Raw genomic sequence first — 21,966 nt, forward strand, 5'->3', positions numbered from 1 at the left:
GACAAGGTTTCTCTGTGTAGCTTTGCACCTTTGCTGGAACTCACTCTGTAGACCAGGCTGGCCTTGAACTCACAGAGATTCGCCTGCCTCTGCCTCCCAAGTGCTGGGATTAAAGGTATGCACCACCACCGCCTGGTCTATTTATGATTTTTAACTGCATCTTTTAAAAGGAAAAATGAAAGCAAAGGCATTTTAAGATGGAAAAAAATAATTTAATCTCACTTTAAGCACATAGCACATTCTCCAGCTCTTGGAATCCATTGAGTCAGATACCATACTTTTCCCACTAAGTCTTTCAGTTCTTCAGTGGATTGGTTCACCTACAAAAAAGCTAAGAAAAGAAGATATGATAGTTAATGTTGAACTATTTGCATTCCTATCCACTCTCTTGGTTTCTAGGTTGGCATAGTCATGCTCACCTGTAACTCAGTGCTATAGGGGACAGAGATAAGACTCCTGGGCTTGTTGGTTCCTAGCCTTTTTCTAGATTCAGTGAGAGACACTGTCTCAATGGGAATAAGGTGGACAGTAATACAGTATAACACCATGCCCTCCTCTGGTCTAAGGCACACATTCACACATACATGTGCATGAAACACACACACATACCTTACTCACATACATTAATATAAAGCACACACACAAATGTACTTGTAGTATGATTCAGAAGTTGTGGTAGAGTATGACCAAATAACTTTATTAATTGAGCCATCTCTGCAGGCCCTACACTTAGTTTTTAATAATAATTTGGTTAAACTGTATGCTTATTATAATCTGTTTGTTTTACTCAATAGTATTTCCACATAAGTATCCTTCCAAATGAACATTATGGTGTCTATATGAATAAATAATGTTTGCTTTCATATGTATGTTTGTGTACTTGCCAGTGCCAGTGACTCCTCTTGGTTGCCAGCACTGCTTCCACAGCACTGGGTGATTTACTAGTTTTCTCAGGTGATTGCTTCAGTTAATGAGCTGATGGCTTAATCATTCATCGTAGCTGCAGCTTGTGGTTAATAGAAATATACAGGATGGGGAAAGGTGCACAAAGATGCTATTGCAGTCCCTATTGTAAAATGTTCTAACAAAGAGTATTATTGAGACTCTACTGTGTGTTCACTACCATGTTCCCTTTATGACTATAGACTCAAAACTTCCTTTATTTCTACAGTGAAAAAAATTAACTTTGTGGGTTTTTTTTATTTCCTAGCTTTTGTTCTCTTCATCAAAGAAATAATGTATCTCCTGTATCTATTACTTTTTCTTTAACATTATTTTTGCTAAACAATTTTTCTCCATTAAAGCTCTGCTTCCTTTTTAAATCATGTGTGCTATATCTTTTATATATTTTCATCAATTTCTCTTGTGTTTTGTGTTTCATTTAAGTGAGGGTTTGCTTTCAGATTGTCATATTTTTCTTGAGAAGAAGGAAAAAGACCTTTCTTACCACTCATTATCTGTTTACTTTTCCTTTCATACAAGGAATACAACCGCCATGTGATACATATGGAAACCTGCCACCCAGATGCTCCCTTGAGAAAAGACTTGTTACTCTAGTTGCTCAGAATATTGTAGGCAGACAGCCTCTAGAGTTAACTCCTTCAAAGCTTGCCTCTGCTGCAGAGAGCTGCCTTGTACTTCTTATTACAACCCCCATGCAATAATGTTCAAAATGGGATTATGATTGTCTTATTCAGGATACTATAGCACAAATATGATGGGGGTCAGCCAAGGCTTGGTGAGACTTGTAAGGAAGTTCACATACCTCTGTCTGCCTTCTACAGGCATCAATACCTAGTTACAATACCCTGGATATCAAATTCCTGTCTCCCTGTGTGCTTCTAGAACATCTGACCTATAATATACCCTTTCCACAAGGCTACAGTTCCTGTCATCCAGTTCAAAGTCCAGAATATCTGGGTAATGCTTGTTTTTTCTAGTATGGGAATGGTTCTGCTTGGTTAAGTGATCTATGAACTAAAAACAAGTTATCTACCCCAGTCACCATACCCTATAACAATGATGGCTTATAAAATGGTAACCATCATAAACATTCCTATTTTGAAAGGGGGAACAATGAGAGACACAAGAGAGTAAGAATTCCGGATTCCTGCTAGGGAGACCTTGATTAGGTTCAGATTCTGTGTTCTAGGAGGACTTTTCTGGCCCATTATCCACTGTCTGGGAGGCTCTTCAAGTCCTTTATTCTCTATGGCTGCCTCCACAGCAACTGTTGAGGAACATACCCTCCTTAGGGGCTTTCAAAGTTGGTGGGCTACTGGAAGATCAAAGTATTTAAGAATTGTTTACAACTGATGGCTCATTTAATGCCAGCTTATTTTTCCCTTGGCAATAAATTTCTCTCAAAAATCATAGCTAATAATAATCAGTGAATTTAAAAGGAATTTGATATGGGCTGGAGAGATGGCTCAGTGGTTAAGAACACTGACTGTTCTTCCAGAGGATCCAAGTTCAATTCCCAGAACCCACATGGCAACTCACAACAGTCTGTAATTCCAGTTCCAAGGGACCCAACAACCATGGCAAAACATCAATGCACATAAAATAAAAATAAGTAAATTTAAAAAAAGTCACTTGACTTTTTTGGCTCTATATTGCTACCTTCTACTCTCATCTATTTAATCTTGAAAACTGGATAATTACTCTCTGGCCTCATCTTTTTTAATACCCTTGAATACTGTCATAGGTTCCTCCTTATGCTCTGACTCTTATCATACACTGAAGATTTTTAAAAGGGCCTTTCAGAGTTTTGCTACCAGAGTGTTTTTTCTTGAAACTCAGCTCTCAGCTCTCAAATGAGCAGCTGATGGGGAGCCTGAGTGTTTCTATCCCTCAACCCCTCACATTTCCTCTCCTTTCATCTTTTCATTGTATAGTAGCTTACGTGAGGCAGCAGAGGATCCCCATCAGTGCTACGGTGACAAAAAAAACAAAAATGGCTGCTAGAGGTATGGAGCTCTTGAAGAAATCTGACAGATGATTTTTTAACTTGCTTATCCGAGACCTCTGGAGTCCTGCAGAAAGAGGATGTGCATTCATTGAGAAGTCAAGGCAATCAAACAGTTGCCTCAAATATTATGGACTTGGAGTTGCCCAGAACACATGACACACACACACACACACACACACACACACACACACACTTTGTTGTGTTGCTTCAAGCTAAAAACATTATTTTATAAAGGTACTCTCACATGAATATAATTTTATGCCATCAATCAAATGGGAAAAATTATGTTCACCTCAAATATCTGAAGTGCTACTTTGTGAAAATGAAGTATTATCTAAGACAATCTTAATGTGTTTTTATCTAGAGTATGTCTAAAAGTGTTAGAGGAGGCTGAGGGAAGTTAATGTCCCAGAAAGAGAAAGGAGAAAGCCACCAGCCCTGTAGAACAAGAAAGGGTAAAGACAATTGGGAAAAAGAACTTTTAGGAAAGCCCGCTTTTCTACATTAAGCTGGAGATGTTGAGTCTTCCCCTTAGAACATTTGGGGAAGGGGGATTTGATGTGACTCCAAGGAAAGAGTCTGGGGAAAACTAAACTGTCTAGTGCATGAAGTTTAGAAGACACAACTATTTATAGAACTTGAACTTCAGAACAGATCAAATCAGCATGTATGTGTCTGGTGGAAATGGAGCTTTGAGGAGTTCCCACTCTGGATCAGTTGACTATCACTTTTTTAAAAAAACTATTTTACTACCTTTTTGAAACCTTCCCTTAGTCCAACCAGAATAACTTTAATTGCTCTCTTGTCCTCAGGGAGCATTTGTCAAAACAGTATGAAAGCAATTTTTTTCCTGACCTGAGACTTGAGTCTTTTGTCTTTCGAAGTCAGGAGCATTCATCCTAATAGCAAATACACTCACTGCACCTGATTTCAATCCTGCTTTTTCTTTCACTTCAAAGGTAAGTAAAGCTGAAGGAGGAGTAGCTGTCTCTAACAAGAGACAAACCACAGGGCACAACAACGGTCCTACGCAGAACAGCTTCAGAAGCTTCATGGACACCTGCTTTGTCTGAAAAGTCAAAACCACAATTGTTCATTTATTGCAAAAAGCCTCCCGCCTGCCACTCACAAAGGCAATTTGTTGATTTATACCACCAGTTAATCCTGAACACAGTCTGTGAGTTTCCTGAGCAAAATGTACTCCCCCCTGCAAAACAATAAAACAACCCCCACAAAACTGTGTTCTGTTGGGTGCCATGCAAATGTATTTTCTTACCTTTGAATCCTATATCTTATCCATCAGAGTAATCCTGTTAGCTTTATGAACTTCAAATGACCCCTCATCATCATCTCTGTTCTTGCTTCCCTTCAACTTTTTCTACAGTAAGCAAGCAGATCTTGTGAGCAGTAGTCAGATTGTCTGTGACCTCATGTCCTACTATGCTTTCCCTTATCACTGTGATTCAGGTCCATGCCTTCTTGAATAAGTTTGAGTTATTCTTACCTTGGAGCTATTTCACTTCCTATCCCCTCATCAAAGAATTCTCCCCAACCCAGACATGTTCACGTCTTATTAACTCACATGTGTAAAGTGCACAAATGCCATTTTTCATTATATATTTCCTTGGGATTCCTTTATTAAAGTTGTCCTACTTTCAAACAAACCACCTGATCACTTTACCTGCTTGAATTTTTGTTGTGGAATATTATTTTAAGATGTGTTATATTTGTTTATGTGGTGGAATATTTGTTTAATGATGCAAAGATGTGTTGCATTCTTTTATGTTGCATTTGTTTAACTCTGTGAAGCTGTATTACTTTGCCTGCCTAAAACACCTGACTGGTCTAGTAAAGAGCTGAACAGCCAATAGTTAGACAGGAGAAAGGATAGGTAAGGCTGGCAGGCAGAGAGAGTAAAAAGGAGGAGAAATCTGGAAAGAGAAGATCAAAGAATGAGAAAAGGAAAAGTAGAGGAGGACATTAGGGGCCAGCCACCCAGATATACAGCAAGCCATGGAGTAAGAAGTAAAGAAAGCCCCAGTCTCTAGGCCCTAGGCCATGAGGCACAAACTATGGCCCCCTACCCCACCCATTGCAGCCCCAGTATGCAAGACTCCTTCAGGCAAGCCTGATCACCACCACCCATTGGACCCTGTAATCTACAAGCCTCACACCATTCCCCAAACACACCCATCCCCCAAGACCACAGCTGCTCCCTGAGACACAGACTCCACCAGCTTCAATTGGACCAAGAGGTGAGTGACTGTTCTCTTAGCCAGTCACCCCAGCCTCTAGGCCCTAGGCCTAGAGGCACAACCCGTGCCCATCTACCCTCACCCATTGCAGCCCTAGTTGCAGGTCATCAGGGAAGACTACTGCAGGCAGGCCTACTCACCACCCTAGTGGACCCTGTAATCTACCAGCCACACTTTGTCCCCCAAACCCACCTATCACCCGAGACCTCAGCTCCTCCCTGAGACACAGACTCCCCCAGCTCCAATTGGACCAAGAGGCAAGTGACTGTTTTCCAAGCTGGTCACCCCAGTCTCTAGGCCCCAGTCACCCAGGCACAACCCATGCCTCTCTAGCTTCACCCATTGCAGCCCCAGTTGCAGACCATCAGGCAAGACTCCTGTGGGCAGGCCTTTCCACCACCCCACAATGGACCCTGTAATCTACAAGTCACACTCTGTCCTGCAAACCCACCCATCCCTCAAGATGCCACCAGCTGTATTGGAAACAAACACCACTAGTGCCTATTGGACTAAGAGCAGATCCCTGAGACACAGACACCACTTGTACTGATTGGAGGAAGACATAGGTAGATGCCAGTGCAAGAATACATTCAACAGCATAAAGAGCAATATGGCACCACCAGAACCTAGTGGTTCTACTACAGTAAGATCTAAACATCCCAACATAGAAGCAGAAGAAAATCACCCTAAAAATGACTTTATGAAGATGATAGAGGCCTTTAAAGAAGAAATGGAAAATTTGCTTAATGAAATTGAGGAAAAGACAAACAAAAAATTTGAGGAAATCAATAAATCCCTTAAAGAAAGACAAGAAACACAAGAAAAAACAATCAAACATGTGAAGGAAACTTTTCAAGACTTGAAAATTGAAATGGACACAATAAAGGAGACACAAACTGAGGGAAGGCTGGAAATGAAAAATCTGAGTAAATGAACAGGAACTACAGATTCAAGCATAACCAAATGCAAGAGATAGAAGAGAGAATCTCTGGTGTTGAAGATACAATAGAATAAATAGATTTGTCAGTCTGAGAAAACATTAAAGCCAACAAATTCATAACACAAAACATTCAGGAAATCTGGGACACCATGAGAAGACCAAACCTAAGAATAATAGGGATAGAAGAAGGAGAAGAATAGCAACTCAAAGGCACAGAAAATATATTCAACAAAATCATGGAAGAAAACTTTCCCAACTTAAAGAAGGAAATGCCAATGAAGATACAAGAAGCTTACAGAACACCAAATAGACTAGATCCCCCCACCCAAAAGTCCCCTTGCCATATAATAATCAAACCACTAAAAATATACAGAATAAAAAAGAATATTAAGAACTGCAAGGGAGCCGGGCAGTGGTGGTGCACGCCTTTAATCTCGGGAGGCAGAGCCAGGCGGATCTCTGTGAGTTTGAGGACAGCCTGGGCTACCAAGTGAGCTCCAGGAAAGGCGCAAAGCTACGTAGAGAAACCCTGTCTCGAAAAAAACAAACAAACAAAAAAAAACTGCAAGGGAAAAGACCAAGTGACTTATAAAGGCAGACCCATTAGAATAACACCCAACCTCTCAATGGAGACTCTGAAAGACAGAAGATCCTGGACAGATGTTATGCAGACACTAAGAGATCACAGATGAAAGCCCATACTACTATACCTAGCAAAACTCTCAATCACTGTAGATGGAATAAACAAGATATTCCATGACAAAACCAGATTTAAACAATACTTTTCCACAAATCCAGCCATACAGAAAGCACTAGAAGAAAAAAAATCCAACCTAAGGAAGTTAGATGCACTCACAAAAACACAGGCAATAGGTAACCCCACAGCAGCAAGTCCTAAAGAAGGGAAACACACATACAAAATAAAAGGAATTAACAATCACTGGTCATTAAAATCCCTTAATATAAATTGACTCAATTTGCCTATAAAAAGATACAGGCTAACAGAATGGATATGAAAACAGGATCCATCCTTCTGCTGCATACAATAAACACACCTCAACTTCAAAGACAGACACTACCTCAGAGTAAAAGGCTGGGAAAAGACTTTCCAAACAAATAGACTTAAGAAGCAAGCTGGTGTAGTTATCCTAATATCTAACAAAATAGACTTCAAACTAAAATGAGTCAAAAGAGATTGTGAAGAACATTACATATTCATGACAGTAAAAATCCACCAAGATGAAGTCTCAATTCTGAACAGTTATGTTCCAAATACAAGGGCACCCAAATATGTAGAAGAAACAGAAATAAAGTAAAAATCCCACATCAAACCCCACACACTAATAGTGGGAGACTTCAATACCCTACTCTCACCATGGACAGGTCTGCTAGACAGAAACTTAACAGAGAAATATGGGAAGTAACAGATGTTACAACTCAAATGGACTTAATAGACATCTACAGAACATTCCACCAAAACACAAAAGAATATACCTCTTTTCAGCACCTCATGGAACCTTCTTTAAAATAGACCACATACTCAGTCACAAAGCAAACCTCAACAGATAAAAAAAAAATTGGAATAGCCTCCTGTATTTTATTGGACCACCATGGCTTAAAGTTAGAATTCAACAATGTAAACTACAGAAAGCCTACAAACTCATGGAAACTGAAGATTGCTCAACTGAATCACCACTGGGTCAAGCAAGAAATAAAGAAAGAAATTAAAGACTTTCTAGAATTCAATGAAAATGAAAGTACAACATACCCAAATTTATGGGACATTATGAAAGCAGTGTTAAGAGGAAAATTCATAGCACTAAATGCCCACATAAAGAAGATGGAGAAATTTCACACTAGTGACTTAACAGTGCACCTGAAAGCTCTAGAAGAAAAAGAAGCAAACTCATCCAGGAGGAATAGACGCCAGGAAATAATCAAATTGAGAGCTGAAATCAATAAAATAGGAACAGAAATAACAGTACAAAGAATCAGTGAAACAAAGAGTTGGTTATTTGAGAAAATCAACAAGATAGACAAACCCTTATCCAAACTAACCAAAAAACAGAGAGAGAATATCCAAATTAACATAATCAGAAATGAAAAGGAAGACATAACAACAAACAATGAGGAAATCCAGAGAATCACCAGGTCTTACTTCAAAAACCTGTACTCCACAAAATTGAAAAATCTAAAAGAAATAGACACTTTTCTGGATTGGTACCACATACACAAATTAAGTTAAGACCAGATAAACAATTAAAATAGATATATAACCCCCATGGAAATAGAAACAGTCATTAAAAGTCACACAACCAAAAAAGCCCAGGGCTAGAAAGTTTCAGCACAGAATTCTACCAAAATTTCAAAGAAGAGCTAATACCAATACTCTTCAAATTGTTCCACACAGTAGAAACAATTTGAAACAGAAGGAACATTGCCAAACTTTTTCTATGAAGCTACAGTTACACTGATACCCAAACCACACAAAGATACAACAAAGAAAGAGAATTACAGACCAATCTTCCTCATGAACATTGATGCAAAAATGATCAATAAAATACTGGCAAACAAAATCTAAAAACACATCAAAAAAAATCATCCACTATGATCAAGTAGGCTTTGTCCCAGAGATGCAGGAATGGGTCCACAAATGAAAATCTGTCAATCTGATCCATCATATAAACATATTGAAAGAAACAAAACTACATGATTATCTCATTAGATGCTGAAAAAGCCTTCAACAAAATCCCACAGTGTGGTGATATATTGTATACCTTAATAATTTGCCTGAAGATCAGAGAACAGAACAAGCTACTAGATTAAACATAGAAGGCAGGCAGTGGTTGCATACATCTTTAATCCTAGCACTGTAGATGAATTGCTAAATGGACGTATTAAATAAAAATCATGGAGCTAGATATAGGGGTGAAAACCTGAGAGATCAGGGAAATAGGGAAAACCACAGCTAACCTCACCTCACTAATTCCACAGCTTCCAAAGACGAGCTACTTCCTGTCTACCCATGCCTATATGCCTTGCTGTTCTGCCATCTGATTTGCTCTCTTTGTCCAACTACATCATGTCCTCTTCCTGCCCAGCTTTGTCACTTCCTATCTCTCTGTGCAGGCCTCAAGACCTCCATGGTTAATTAGTGTTGGAAGTTAAGACCCGTGCTACCATGCCTGGCTCTTCACCATTCTGGGAACAGGAAGGCTGAGGCAGGGAGACGCTGTGAGCCGCAGCCAAGACAAGCAGATGTTAAGATACCGGTAAGCCATGAGCCACGTGGCAACTTATAGATTAATAGAAATGGGTTGATTTAAGGACAGTTAGCAAGAAGTCTTCCACGGCCATACAGTTTATAAGTAATATAAGTCTCTGTGTGTTTACTTGGTTGGGTCTGAGCAGCTGCGGGACTGGCAGGTGAGAGAGATTTTTCCTGACCATGAATGAGCCAGGCAGGACCAGGAATACTCTAGCTACAAATGGTGCCCAATGGCTCGAATTTCAACTTAAAACCTGCGAAAGACGATTCTAAAATGGAGCTAAAACAGCTTCCTAGTTGTCTCTCTCAAGTTAGCAGCAGCCTGCGTGTTTGAGCTACTCCATGGCGGGTTTAACCTAAGCTATGTTACATAGAGGTGTCTCTAGGCTGCACACTATGCTGTGTGTTGAATATAGTTTTTGCTAGTTAAAAACAAATAAACAAACAAACAAAACACACACTGCTATGAAAGAAGCATTGACCCACTGTTTCTGAAAATTGATGTCTCCCAGAGCTGGTGGAAAACGTACCACCACCATGTTGGGAAGCTGAGGTGGGTGGAGCCAGCAGCCACAGCAGCCATTTCAGTCTTAGAATGCTGCAGTTTAAAGCAATAGTGTTGTGGGATGTTCTGTATATCCTGTGGGAGCTCGTTCTTGGGTTCCTCATGGCTTTACCCAGCAGGTCTGCATAGAGGATGATTAGGACCATGGGCCTGAGTGCAGGTGTCTGAAATGGTCTGCACTTGGCTGTGCTGGGTGATGGTCTGTATGTCAAGTTGCTCTGATTGGTCAATAAATAAAACCTGATTGGTTGTGGCTAGGCAGGAAGTATAGGCGGAACTAACAGAGAGGAGAAATAAAAGAACAGGAAGGCAGGAGTCACTGCCTGGAGCTGCCGCCAGGACAAGGAAGATGTAAAGTACTGGTAAGCCACGAGCCACATGGCAAGGTATAGATTTGTAGAAATGGATTAATTTAAGCTATGGGAACAGTTAGCAAGAAGCCTGCCACGGCCATACAGTTTGAAGCAATATAAGTCTCTGTGTTTACTTGGTTGGGTCTGAGTGGCTGTGGGACTGGCGGGAGACAAAGATTTGTCCTGACTGTGGGCAAGGCAGGAAAACTCTAGCTACAAATGGCACCCAATGAGTTGGCAAGAGTTTCTACCTAAAACCTGAGAAAAGATTCTAAAACGGAGCTAAAAACAGCTTCCTAATTATCTCTCAAATGAGTGGCAGCTTGCTGGTTTGAGCTACTATGGCGGGTTCCTAGCGTGTGCGCTCGATCTTCGGTATTGCAGGAACAGGCCTCTGCAAGTGGCACATTAAGCTGCGTGGTGGATTTAGCTTTTGCTAGTACAAAACAAAAAAGGTTTCTGGGCTACATGATGCTTAGATAAAAGCATAGACCCACAATAGCTCCCAGAGCTGGCGGTAAAGGCACCACAGCTATGTTGGGAAGCTGAGGTGGGTGGAGCCAGCAGCCATAGCGCCCTTTCAGTCTTACAAATGCTGCAGTTTAAAGCAATAGATTCACAATAAGATAGATTCAGATGGGAAAAACCCTAAACAGTTTACAGTGTGTGTAAAAATGTACATAGGCTTGGAAGAGAAAGGAAAAGTAACATAGACAGTTATATAAAAAAATAGAAAGTTTAAAAAATAATAAAGTCTTTAAAGAGAAAGTAAAAGTAATATAAAAAATAAGCCATGTAAAGATGGATATCACACAGAGAGTCTGGATTGTGTTGTCTTTGGGATTTTTAACTGCAGAAAAACATTTGATCGTAAAAGATGTTAAGTTAAACCAATATTTATATTTTAAAATAACTTGATTTTAAAATTTGGATATAAGGATGTGTTACTTTGGAAAGGAGGTTCTGCTTTTGTTTCTACAGAAAGCCAGAGGCTATGGATTTGTTCCAGATTAAGATACATCAGGTTTGACCAGCCAAGACCCCCTGAAAGGTCTCCGATGACACAAAGGCCCAGATGATCCAACATCCAGAACCATTTCAAGGCAACTGGCTCCCACAATACAGCCTCACGGACTACTCCATAATCGTAAAATTTTCTTTGTATCCCCATAAGATACAGCACCCTTCTCCAGCAGGAAGTAGTAAGAGAAGCTATGCCCAAATTCCCAAATTATATGTAATTTTACTTTGTTAAGGTTAAAACCTTCCTTTTTGAAAAAATAAAAGGGGTGAGTGCTGTGGGATGTTCTGTATGTCCTCTAGCTACACAATAGATTCCCAATAAGACAGATTCAGATGAAACAAGACTTTAAATACTTTACAATGTGTGTATAAATATACATAGGCTTGAAAGATAAAAAAGGAATATATACAGTTATATAAACAAATAGATAGTTCTTAAAAATAAAGTCTTTAAGGAGACAGTAAAGGTAGTATAAAAATAAGCACATAAAGATGAATATTACACATAAAATCTGGATTGTGTTGTCTTTGGGATTTTTAACTTCAGAAAAAATTCGATTGTAAAAGCTGTTGAGTTAAGCCAATATGTATATTTTAAAGATACCTTGACTTCAAAATATGGATCTAAGGATATGTTGCTTTGGAAAGGAGGCTCTGCTTTTGTTTCCACAGAAATCCAGAGGCTGTGGATTTGTTCCAGATTAAAATACATCAGGTTTGACCAGCCAAGACCCCCTGAAAGGTCTCCAATGACACCATGGCCCAGATGATCCAACATCCAGAATGGTTTCAAGGCAACTAGCTCAGATGATACAGCCTCACAAATTACTACATAATCCTAAAATTTTCTTTGTGTCCCCATAAGATACAGCACCCCCCTCCAGCAGGAAGTAGTAAGAGACACTATGCCCAAATTCCCAAATATACCAAGCTGTCTTTGGAGATGGAATTGGCTCATTCCTTCCCTAAACCCAAGCATATTCCTAAAATAAAAGGTTAAAAGAGTCTTATGTTCCATATCAGAAGAGCCCTCTGGTGTGGAACAGAGAAAAACCAATATTTTTATTTAAATCAGGTTGAGTATAATGCAATCTCTTATGATATAGATATAATAGGATGAAAGGGTAGATTAATGAACCTACTTTGAGAGGGCAACAACTTGTTTAAAATGTTTTACATTGCTATGGATTTTAGTTTATTGATACAAATTTAAAGTTAATTTTGTTATACTGTGTGTATATTTCTACTCTTGTTTAAGGTATTATGTTTGTACAGCTCATTTAAAATTGTAATGGCTAACTAAGAAATAGATTAATAATTAGTCATCTATGATAATCATACTTATAGCCATGTTAGTTAAGTTTTCTCGGTATACATAGATATAATTCAATTAGGTAGGTAATCTTCAAATACTTCAAAGACCTACAGAATATGGCATTTAAAATGTTTTAAAAATTTAGACTTTCTGGACAGTGGGACACATCTGCTCCTGGCAACAATGATTTACTTCAGAGAGGAGGATGGGCATCAAAGACACTACATATGGAGTTTATCTTAGCCTTGGAAAAAATAGCCATTTGGTCAAGAAACTGTTCTTGCCTGGACTGCTTGATTGACTGGACATACAGGACCCATAGGAAGGTGACTACTGAACTTTGCTTGACAAAATGGTCCTTCAGGTTCCTGATTTGCAGAGGAAACTGCCAGACATTCTACAGGACACAGAGAAAAGTGACTGAGAGATTCTAGGTCTGTGGGCTGAAGACAGGTACCCCAACTCTACAGAGGAACATTAGGTGACTGTCCAGGCTGCCAGCTGTCTCTGTCTACTCTTGCAAGACTCCTGAAAGTTGCTTGTGTCCTTCTTCCATTTCTCAGACAATATATCCTGTAGCTCAATTTTCCTGCCTTGCCCACAGTCAGGACAAATCTTTGTCACCTGCCAGTCCCACAGCCGCTCAGACCCAACCAAGTAAACACACAGAGACTTATATTGCCTACAAACTGTATGGCTGTGGCAGGCTTCTTGCTAACTGTTCTTATATCTTAAATTAATCCATTTCCATAAATCTATACCTTGCCACGTGGCTGGTGGCTTACCGGCGTCTTCACATGCTGCTGGTCATGGTGGTGGCTGGCAGTGTCTCTCCGCCTCAGCCTTCTGCTTCCCAGAATTCTCCTTTCTCCTTGTCCCACCTACTTCCTGCCTGGCCACTGGCCAATCAGTGTTTTATTTATTGACCAATCAGAGCAATTTGACATACAGACCATCCCACAGCAATATCCTTCTGGGGTCTTTGATGTAGTTAAAGCTTAGAGTTATAATTTCTTCAGTTATGATAAAAGATAAGTTAGATATAAAACCTTAGACTCACAAATATAAGATAGATAGGATATCTTCTTTAATATTATAACTGTAATTCTTGTTTGATAATGGTTTTGTTATCTGTAATTTTACTATGTGAAAGTTAAAAACCTTCCTTTTTGAAAAAAAAAAGAAAATGGGAAGTGCTGTGGGATGTTCTGTATGTTAAATGTGTTGCTCTGATTGGTTAATAAATAAAACACTGATTGGCCAGTAGCCAGGCAGTAAGTATAGGCAGGACAAGCAGAGAGGAGAATTCTGGGAAGTGGAAGGCTGAGACAGAGAGAGCTGCCAGCCACTGCCATAAGAAAATGTTAAGATACTGGTAAGCCAGGAGCCACGTGGCAACTTATAGATTAATAGAAATGGGTTGATTTAAGAAAAAGAACAAAAAAAAAAAAGAAAAGAAAAAGAACAGATAACAAGAAGCCTGCCACGGCCATACAATTTGTAAGCAATATAAGTCTCTGTGTGTTTACTTGGTTGGGTCTGAGCAGCTGCGGGACTGGCGGGTGAGGGAGATTTTTCCTGACCATGGGCCAGGCAGGACCAGGAAAACTCTAGCTACAGTTCCCATTGTTGCCTTGAACTCACAGAGATCCAGACAAATCCCTGCCTGCCAAGAAATAGGATTAAAGGCATGTGCTACCATTGACTGACTTCTATATAGTGGCTGCCTTTTTTCCTCTGATCTTCAGGCAAGTTTTATTTTATTGGGAGACATAGTATATTGGGGACATAATACATCACCACATAGCACTCAGGAGGCAGAAATCCATCTGTGAGTTCAAAGCCACCCTGGACTACATGAGATTGACTCAGTCTAGGTGAGAAACAGAGCCAGACAGTTGTGGCACACATCTTTAATCCCAATACTTGGGAGTCATATGCCTTTAATCTCAGCACTAGGAAAGTTGAGACAGGAAATGATATGGGTGGGCATAGAAAGGTATATAAAGAATGAGGAGACAGGAACTAAAGTCTTTCAAGCTGAGGAAAGCTTTTCATCCTGAGGAGTCCTAGAGGTAAGAGGTGGCTTGTTCCTTTATTTCTCTGATCTTTCAACATTCACCCCAATATCAGGCTCCATTTTTTTAAATAAAAACACCATTTAGTAATTCATGTTACACAACACCCCTTCATGATAGAGGTCTTGGAGAGATCAGGAATACAAGGAACATACCTAAACATAATAAAGGCCATTTATAGCAAACCAACAGCCAACATCATATTAAATAGAGAGAAACTCAAAGTGATTCCACTAAAACCAGGAACAAGACAAGGCTGTCCACTCTCCCCATATTTATTCAATATAGTACTCAAAATTCTAGCTAGAGCAATAAAACAATAAAAGGAGATCAAGAGAATACAAATTGGAAAAGAAGAAATCAAACTTTTGCTATTTGCAGATGATATTATAGTATACAAAAATGATCCCAGAAATTCTACCAGGGAACTCCTACAACTGATAAACACCTTCAGTAATATGGTGGGATACAAGATTAAATAAAAAATCAGTAGCCCTCTTATATACAAATGATAAATGGGTTGAGAAAGAAATCAGAGAAACATTACTCTTTACAATAGCCACAAATAATATAAAACACCTTGGGGTAACTCTAAGTGAAAGAACTGTATGACAAGAACTTTAAGTCCTTGAAGAAAGAAATTGAAGAAGATATCAGAAAATGGAAAGATCTCCCATGCTCATGGATAGGTAGAACTAACATAATAAAAATGGCAATCTCACCAAAAGCAGTCTACAGATTCAATACAATCCCCATCAAAATCCCAAAATTCTTCAAAGACTTGGAAAGAACAATACTCAACTTCATATGGAAAAAAAAACCCAGGATAGCTAAAACAATCCTGTACAATAAGCAACCTCTGGAGGCATCACCATTGCTGACTTCAAGCTCTACTATAGCGCTATAGTAATAAAAACGGCTTGGTATTGACATAAAAACTGATGTGTGGACAAATGGAATGGAATTGAAGACCTTGATATTAATCCACACACCTATGAACACTTGATTTTTGACAAAGAAGTCAAAACTGCACAATGGAAAAAAGAAAGCATGTTCAACAAATGGTGCTGGCATAATAGGACATCAACATGTAGAAGACTGCAAATAGATCCATATCTATCACTATGCACAAAACTCAAGTCCAAGTGTATCAAAAACCTCAACATAAATCCAGCTACACTGAACCTGATAGAAGAGAAAGTAGGAAGAAGCCTTGAACACATTGACACAGGAGACCACTTCCTAAATATAACACCAGTAGCACAGACACTGAAAGCAACAATTAATCAGTGGGATATCCTGAAACTGAGAAGCTTCTGTAAGGCAAAGGACACACTGTAAATAAGATAAAACAATAGCCTACAGAATAGGAAAAGATCTTCACCAACCCCACATCTGACAGAGAGCTGATCTCCAATATATATATATATAAACTAGACAGCAAAATACCAAACAATCCAATTAAAAAGTGGGCTACAGAGCTAAACAGAGAATTCTCAACAGAAAAATCCCAAATGACTGAAAGACATTTAAGGAATTGCTCAACATCCTTAGTCATCAGGGAAATGCAAATCAAATCAACACTGAGATACCATCTTATACCTGTCAGAATGGCTAAGATAAAAAAAAAAAAACACCAAAGACAGCTTCAAACTGGGGGAGGGATGGTGTGGGAGAGCAGTGAACAAGATGTCTTGATAGAGGGAGACATTATGGGTTTAGGGAGAAACCTGGTGCTAGGGAAATTCCCAGGAATCCACAAGGAGATACTAGTGGAGAGGGTGCCTAAGCTAGCGTACCCTGGTAATCAGATTGGTGAACACCCTACTTGTCATCATAGAGCCTTCATCCAGTAACTGATGGAAGCAGATGCAGAGATCCACAGCCAAGAAACAGGTCGAGCTCCAGGTGTCCAGTTGAAGAGAGGGAAGAGGGATAATATGAGCTTAGCGGGGTCAAGATCATGATGGGGAAATCTACAGAGACAACTGAACCAAACTCATATGATCTCATGAACTTCAGATCAACAGCTATGGAACCTGCATGGGATTGGACTAGGTTCTCTGCATATGTGAGAAAGTTGTGTAGCTTCGTCTGTTTGAGGGGCCCCTGGCAGTGGGATCAGGATCTATCCCTGGGGTATGAGCTGGCTTTCTGGACCTCATTACCTATGGTGGGATGCCTTGCTCAGCCTTGATACAGGGAGGAGGGTTTTAGTCCTGCTTCAACTGAATGTATCAGGCTTTGCTGACTCTCCATGGGAGCCCCTACCATTTTGGATGAGGGTATAGGGAGTGGATAATAGGGGGAAGGTTGGGGGGAACAGGAGGAGGGATGAGAGGGGATCTGTGGTTGGTATGTAAAATGAATAAAAAAATTCTTAAATAAATAAAAAAAGAAGTTAAAAAGGTATACAGAATAGAGAAAATAAAAGCCCAGAGCCAAAAGTAGATGGTCTAATTTGAATTAAGAAAAGTTGGCTAGAAACAAGCCAAGCTAAGGCCGAGCATTCATCAGAAAGAATAAGCCTCCATGTGATCATTAGAGATGTGGTTGGTGGGTCCCCCAAAGAGGAAAGTGTTGTAGAATATTTTAAGGTGTGTAACTTTTGTTTATGTTGCATTTGTTTAACTCTGTGAAGCTGTGTTGCTGTGCCTGTCTAAAACACCTGATGATCTAATAAATAGCTGCATGGCCATTAGTGAGGCAGGAGAGAGAAATAGGTGGGGCTGGCAGGCAGAGAAAATATATAGAAGGAGAAATCTGGGAATGGGGAGGAAAGAGTGAGAGAACAAGGAGAGGAGGATGCCAGAGGCCAGCCACCCAGCTACACAACCAGCCATGATGGAGTAAGAAGGAAAGTAAAGGTATACAGGAATAGATAAAGGTAAAATCCCAGAGGCAAAAGGGTGGATGGGCTAATTTAAGAAAAGTTGGCTAGAAACAAGGCAAGCTAAGGCCAATCATTTATAATTAAGAATAAGTCTCCTTGTGTGATTTATTTGAGAGCTGGGTCACAAGCCTCCCCAAAAGAGCCTAAAGAGTAGAAAAAACAAACAACAGTAAAGAGTAAAAAAGAACAACCAACTACAAATTTTCTTCAACAACTTTATCAGATCTACTTAATCTAATTCACCATTCATTTTATTCTGTGTCCTTCTGAACTATGGCATAAACTCCATGAGTACAGAGGCTTTTTCCCTCTGTTTTGTTAGGCTTGTGAGGTAAGTGGTTTTATTTGTAGAGCCCCAGCCCAATAAATATTTTTGAGTAAATGAATGGCGTTTCTCATAATCATGAATGATTTAATAATCATTCACTTTTTACTTTTCATTTCTATATCCAACAGACAAAAGGCTGAAAAATCTTAATCCTTTCTTTCCCAACTAGTCAGCCTTGCTCTAGAAAACCTGTATTGGCCTTGGAAGGCAGCATTGCTGGCAAGAAAAGTCTTGATGAGGTCTAGATGACTTAACAGCTAATCTCACTCAAGATGTGAGGAAGAGCAGCTTCTCATTAACTCAGTAAGAAGTCAGTCATTGGGAGAACTGGAAGCTGTGCTGCTGTTTGTGCAAATATAACTCTTCATTTGCATGTTGTAACCATTTTGCAATCCTTTTTTTTTTTTTTTTTTTTTTTTTTTTTTTGCTATATAGCCAGGCTGTTCAAGTCATTTTTGAGTAAGCTGGGAGTAACCCATTTTTCATTCCCACTCCCCAGTGTTGCAACATTAGATCTATTCAATAAAAGGCTTCCCCAGAATGCAATTGTCTTGGCTACTCATTGCTGTGGATGTCTTTCTGTATGCTGTGAATGTGTTGCTCTGATTGATTGATAAATAAAATGCTGATTGGCCAGTAGCCAGGCAGGAAATATAGTATAGGCAGGATAAGCAGAGAGGAGAATTCTAGGAGGAGGAAGGCTGAGTTAGGAGATACTGTCAGCCACCACCACCATGAGAAGTAAGATGTAAAGTACCCATAAGCCATAAGCCACGTGGCAACTTATAGATTAATAGAAATGGGTTAATTTAAGACATACAAACTATATAGCAAGCAGCCTGCCCCAGCCATACAGCTTATAAGTAATATAAGTCTCTGTGTGTTTACTTGGGCCCTAGCAGGACTGGAGAAAACTCCAGCTTCAACTCTATTTTTTATTCTGAGTGAAGTGGAATGAGCTAGTAGTAGTGGAGTATAGAAAAGGTTGTGGGAACAACAGCACAGATGGTGGCAGTGGCAGCAGAGTAGTGACAGAAATTTAGAGAAGGAAGAGAATGACAGATGAATGATTAAAAGTCCTAATCATTGGAAAAGTTCCTGGGTGCTACCAAACCTTAAATGCGGAGAAGCTGGACACCCTAAGGCTGGGACTTGTAACATTAACTGCTTCTGTTGACTGCTATTGTCATCAGCTGCTTTTTAAAACTGAGAACTTATACTAGTTGCCAAGTTATGCAGAGCAGTAAAGCCTGAACACCTACAGCTGTAAGTTTCTGGTTTCTAAGACCAGGGGCCATAAGTCTGTGGTTCTCTTGACTTGGCAATACAATCCTCTGATGCGGGTACCTAGCCAATAGGGTTTTGACACTGAAGTGCTGAAGACTACTAACACTATAAAACTTTTTCCTCACATACCCACAATTTCTACCCAAGTAGAACAAAAGGACCCCAGTCACCTCATTGGTAACAAAATTTTGGACTTTCTTAAGATATTTATAACTGGTACATTTATTTACAGTTTTGATGAGGCTTAAAGAGAGGTAGGTCTGTTGTGAAGCCACTTACCTGAAAATTAACTAAGCACAAAGGTAGAAAATGAAGCAGTGGACTTGAACTTTGGTATTCAGAGGCTAAACACCTTCAGAAGAAGCTAAACAGTCATCCTCTTAAGACTCTGGAATTCCAACTAGAATCCCACCACTCTATGATATCATTAACCATCTTTAACATTCATGTAGGCTCTAGTTGGTAGTTAAATGCACAGACACCTTTTCCCCACCTATACATGAACATGTGTGTTGATACTTAAATGAATTCTCACAGTAACTATACTCATTTAGGTGTTAAAAAGTCCAAAATATTTTTTACTACATGGTATTTGCTAGACATTATAATAACGCACATAACAAACTTTAATGAATGAAGATTGTTTCATATTATTTAGAGAAATCATTTACTATTTCAGGATTAAGGATTAATAGCTGGGAAATACAGGAGACTTGGGAAAGGAAAGCGACTTTACCCTCATTTAGTTATGATTTACATCTCTTACTAGCTGATATCCAGGAATTTTTATATAACTGACCAGATCACCTGCAAGAATTATTGTAATCTCTTTTCTGAGATATATCACAAAGTTATTAAGCTGGTTAATAGACTATACCTTAAGTCCAATCTCCTTGTGAGCTGAGTAAATAATGATATTTATCTCAACTAGCACTCTTTTCACCAGCTGCTAATCTATATAATGTACCTCAAAGATTTCCTCTTTTAGGATATAATTCTTTGGAAAAGAAAAATAAATACACCAGCTGCTGTGGATATCGCTCTGTATAAATAAAACACTGATTGGCCAATAGCCAGGCAGGAAGTATAGGCAGGACAAAGAGAGAAGAGAATTTTGGGAACAGGAAGGCTGAGTCAGAAGATGCTGCCAGCCGCTGCCATGAGTTCCAACATGTAAGATACCGGTAAGCCACAAGCCATGTGGCAAGGTATAGATTTACAGAAATGGGTTAATTTAAGATAGAAGAACTAGATAACAAGAAGCCTGCCACGGCCATACAGTTTGTAAGCAATATAAGTAAGTCTCTGTGTGTTTACTTGGTTGGGTCTGGTGGGTGAGAGAGATTTGTCTTGACTGTGGACCAGGCAGCACTGGAGAAAACTTCAGCTACAAATGGTGCCCAACAGCTCGAGTTTCCACCTTAAAGCTGAGAATATTTAATAAACAGATCTAAACAGAGCCCAAACCAGGTTCCTGCTTCGTGTCTCATAAGGGCAGCTAGATGCTGCAACATGCAGATTTGAGCTACTATGGTGGGTTCCTGGCATGTGCGCTTGGCCTACAGTATGGAAGGAATGAGGTGTCTGCAAGCAGCATATTATGCTGCCTGGTGGATTAAGCCTTTGCTAATAAACCCCTCCCCCCAAAAAACAAAACAAAAAAAAACAACAAAAAGAAAGATGTTTCTGGGCTACACACTGCTTTGATAGAAGTGTAGACCCACTGTTTCTGAGACTTGATGGCTCCCAGAGCTGGCAGAAAATGTACCACCACCATGTTGGGAAGCTGAGGTGGGCAGAGTCAGCAGCCACAGTGCAGTTTCAGTCTTACAAATGCTTCAGTTTAAAGCAATAGGTTCACAATAAAACAGATTCAGTTGGAATAGTTTACAATGCATGTAAAAATGTACGTAGGCTTGAAAGAGAGAATATATATATATATATATTATATATATATATATATACAGTTATATAAAAAAGATAGTTTTAAAAAATAAAGTCTTAAGAGACAGTAAAATCAATATAAAAAATAAGCCACATAAAGATGGATATCACACAGAGAATCTGGATTATGCTGTCTTTGATATTCTTAACTGCAGAAAGACATTTGATTGTAAAGCTGTTGAGTTAAGCTAAAATGTATGTTTTAAAGGTACCTTGACTTCAAAATTTGGATCTAAGGATATGTTACTTTGGAAAGGAGGCTCTGCTTTTGTTTCCACAGAAAGTCAGAGGCTATGGATTTGTTCTAGATTAAGATACATCAGGTCTGGGGCCTGGAGAGATGGCTCAGAGGTTAAGAGTACCAACTGCTCTTCCAGAGGTCTTGAGTTCAGTTCCCAGCACCCACATGGTGGCTCACAACCATCTGTAATGAGATCTGGTGCCCTATTCTGTATACATAATAAATAAATAAATCTTTTTTTTTTTTTTTTTAAAAAAAAAGATACATCAGGTTTGACCAGCCAAGACCCCCTGAAAGGTCTCCGATGACACCATGGCACCGATGATCCAACATCCAGAACAGTTTCAAGGCAACTGGCTCAGACAACACAGCCTCACAGACTACTCCATAATCCTAAAATTTTCTTTGTGTCCCCATAAGATACAGCACCCCCTCTAGCAGGAAGTAGTAAGAGAAGCTACACTCAAATTCCCAAATATACCAAGCTGTCTTTAGAGATGGAATT

At 39.4% G+C, this 21,966-nt stretch overlaps 1 protein-coding gene across 1 annotated transcript; it reads right to left on the bottom strand.

The window, feature by feature from the left end:
- Window positions 1-203: 203 nt before the first annotated feature.
- Window positions 204-19,653, bottom strand: Smim9 (small integral membrane protein 9). Its single transcript, XM_037199457.1, has 4 exons — window positions 19,556-19,653; window positions 3,827-4,040; window positions 2,906-3,035; window positions 204-331 (listed from the first exon to the last, which is right to left on the bottom strand). The coding sequence occupies exons 2-4, from the start codon at window positions 4,023-4,025 to the stop codon at window positions 304-306; spliced, it is 357 nt and encodes a 118-aa protein (XP_037055352.1). The 5' UTR covers window positions 4,026-4,040; window positions 19,556-19,653; the 3' UTR covers window positions 204-303.
- Window positions 19,654-21,966: the final 2,313 nt, after the last annotated feature.

The sequence above is a fragment of the Peromyscus leucopus genome, chromosome X, assembly GCF_004664715.2.
Source record: "Peromyscus leucopus breed LL Stock chromosome X, UCI_PerLeu_2.1, whole genome shotgun sequence".
Taxonomy (NCBI): domain Eukaryota; kingdom Metazoa; phylum Chordata; class Mammalia; order Rodentia; family Cricetidae; genus Peromyscus; species Peromyscus leucopus.

Coding starts and splice junctions, on each gene's coding strand:
- Smim9 (XM_037199457.1), bottom strand. CDS start 4,025: ATGAAGCTTCTGAAGCTGTTCTGCGTAGGACCGTTGTTGTGCCCTGTG. Junction 3,036..3,826: donor ACAAAAGACTCAAGTCTCAG/GTCAGGAAAAAA, acceptor CTCTTTCTGCAG/GACTCCAGAGGTCTCGGATA. Junction 332..2,905: donor GGGATCCTCTGCTGCCTCAC/GTAAGCTACTAT, acceptor TTCTTTTCTTAG/CTTTTTTGTAGGTGAACCAA.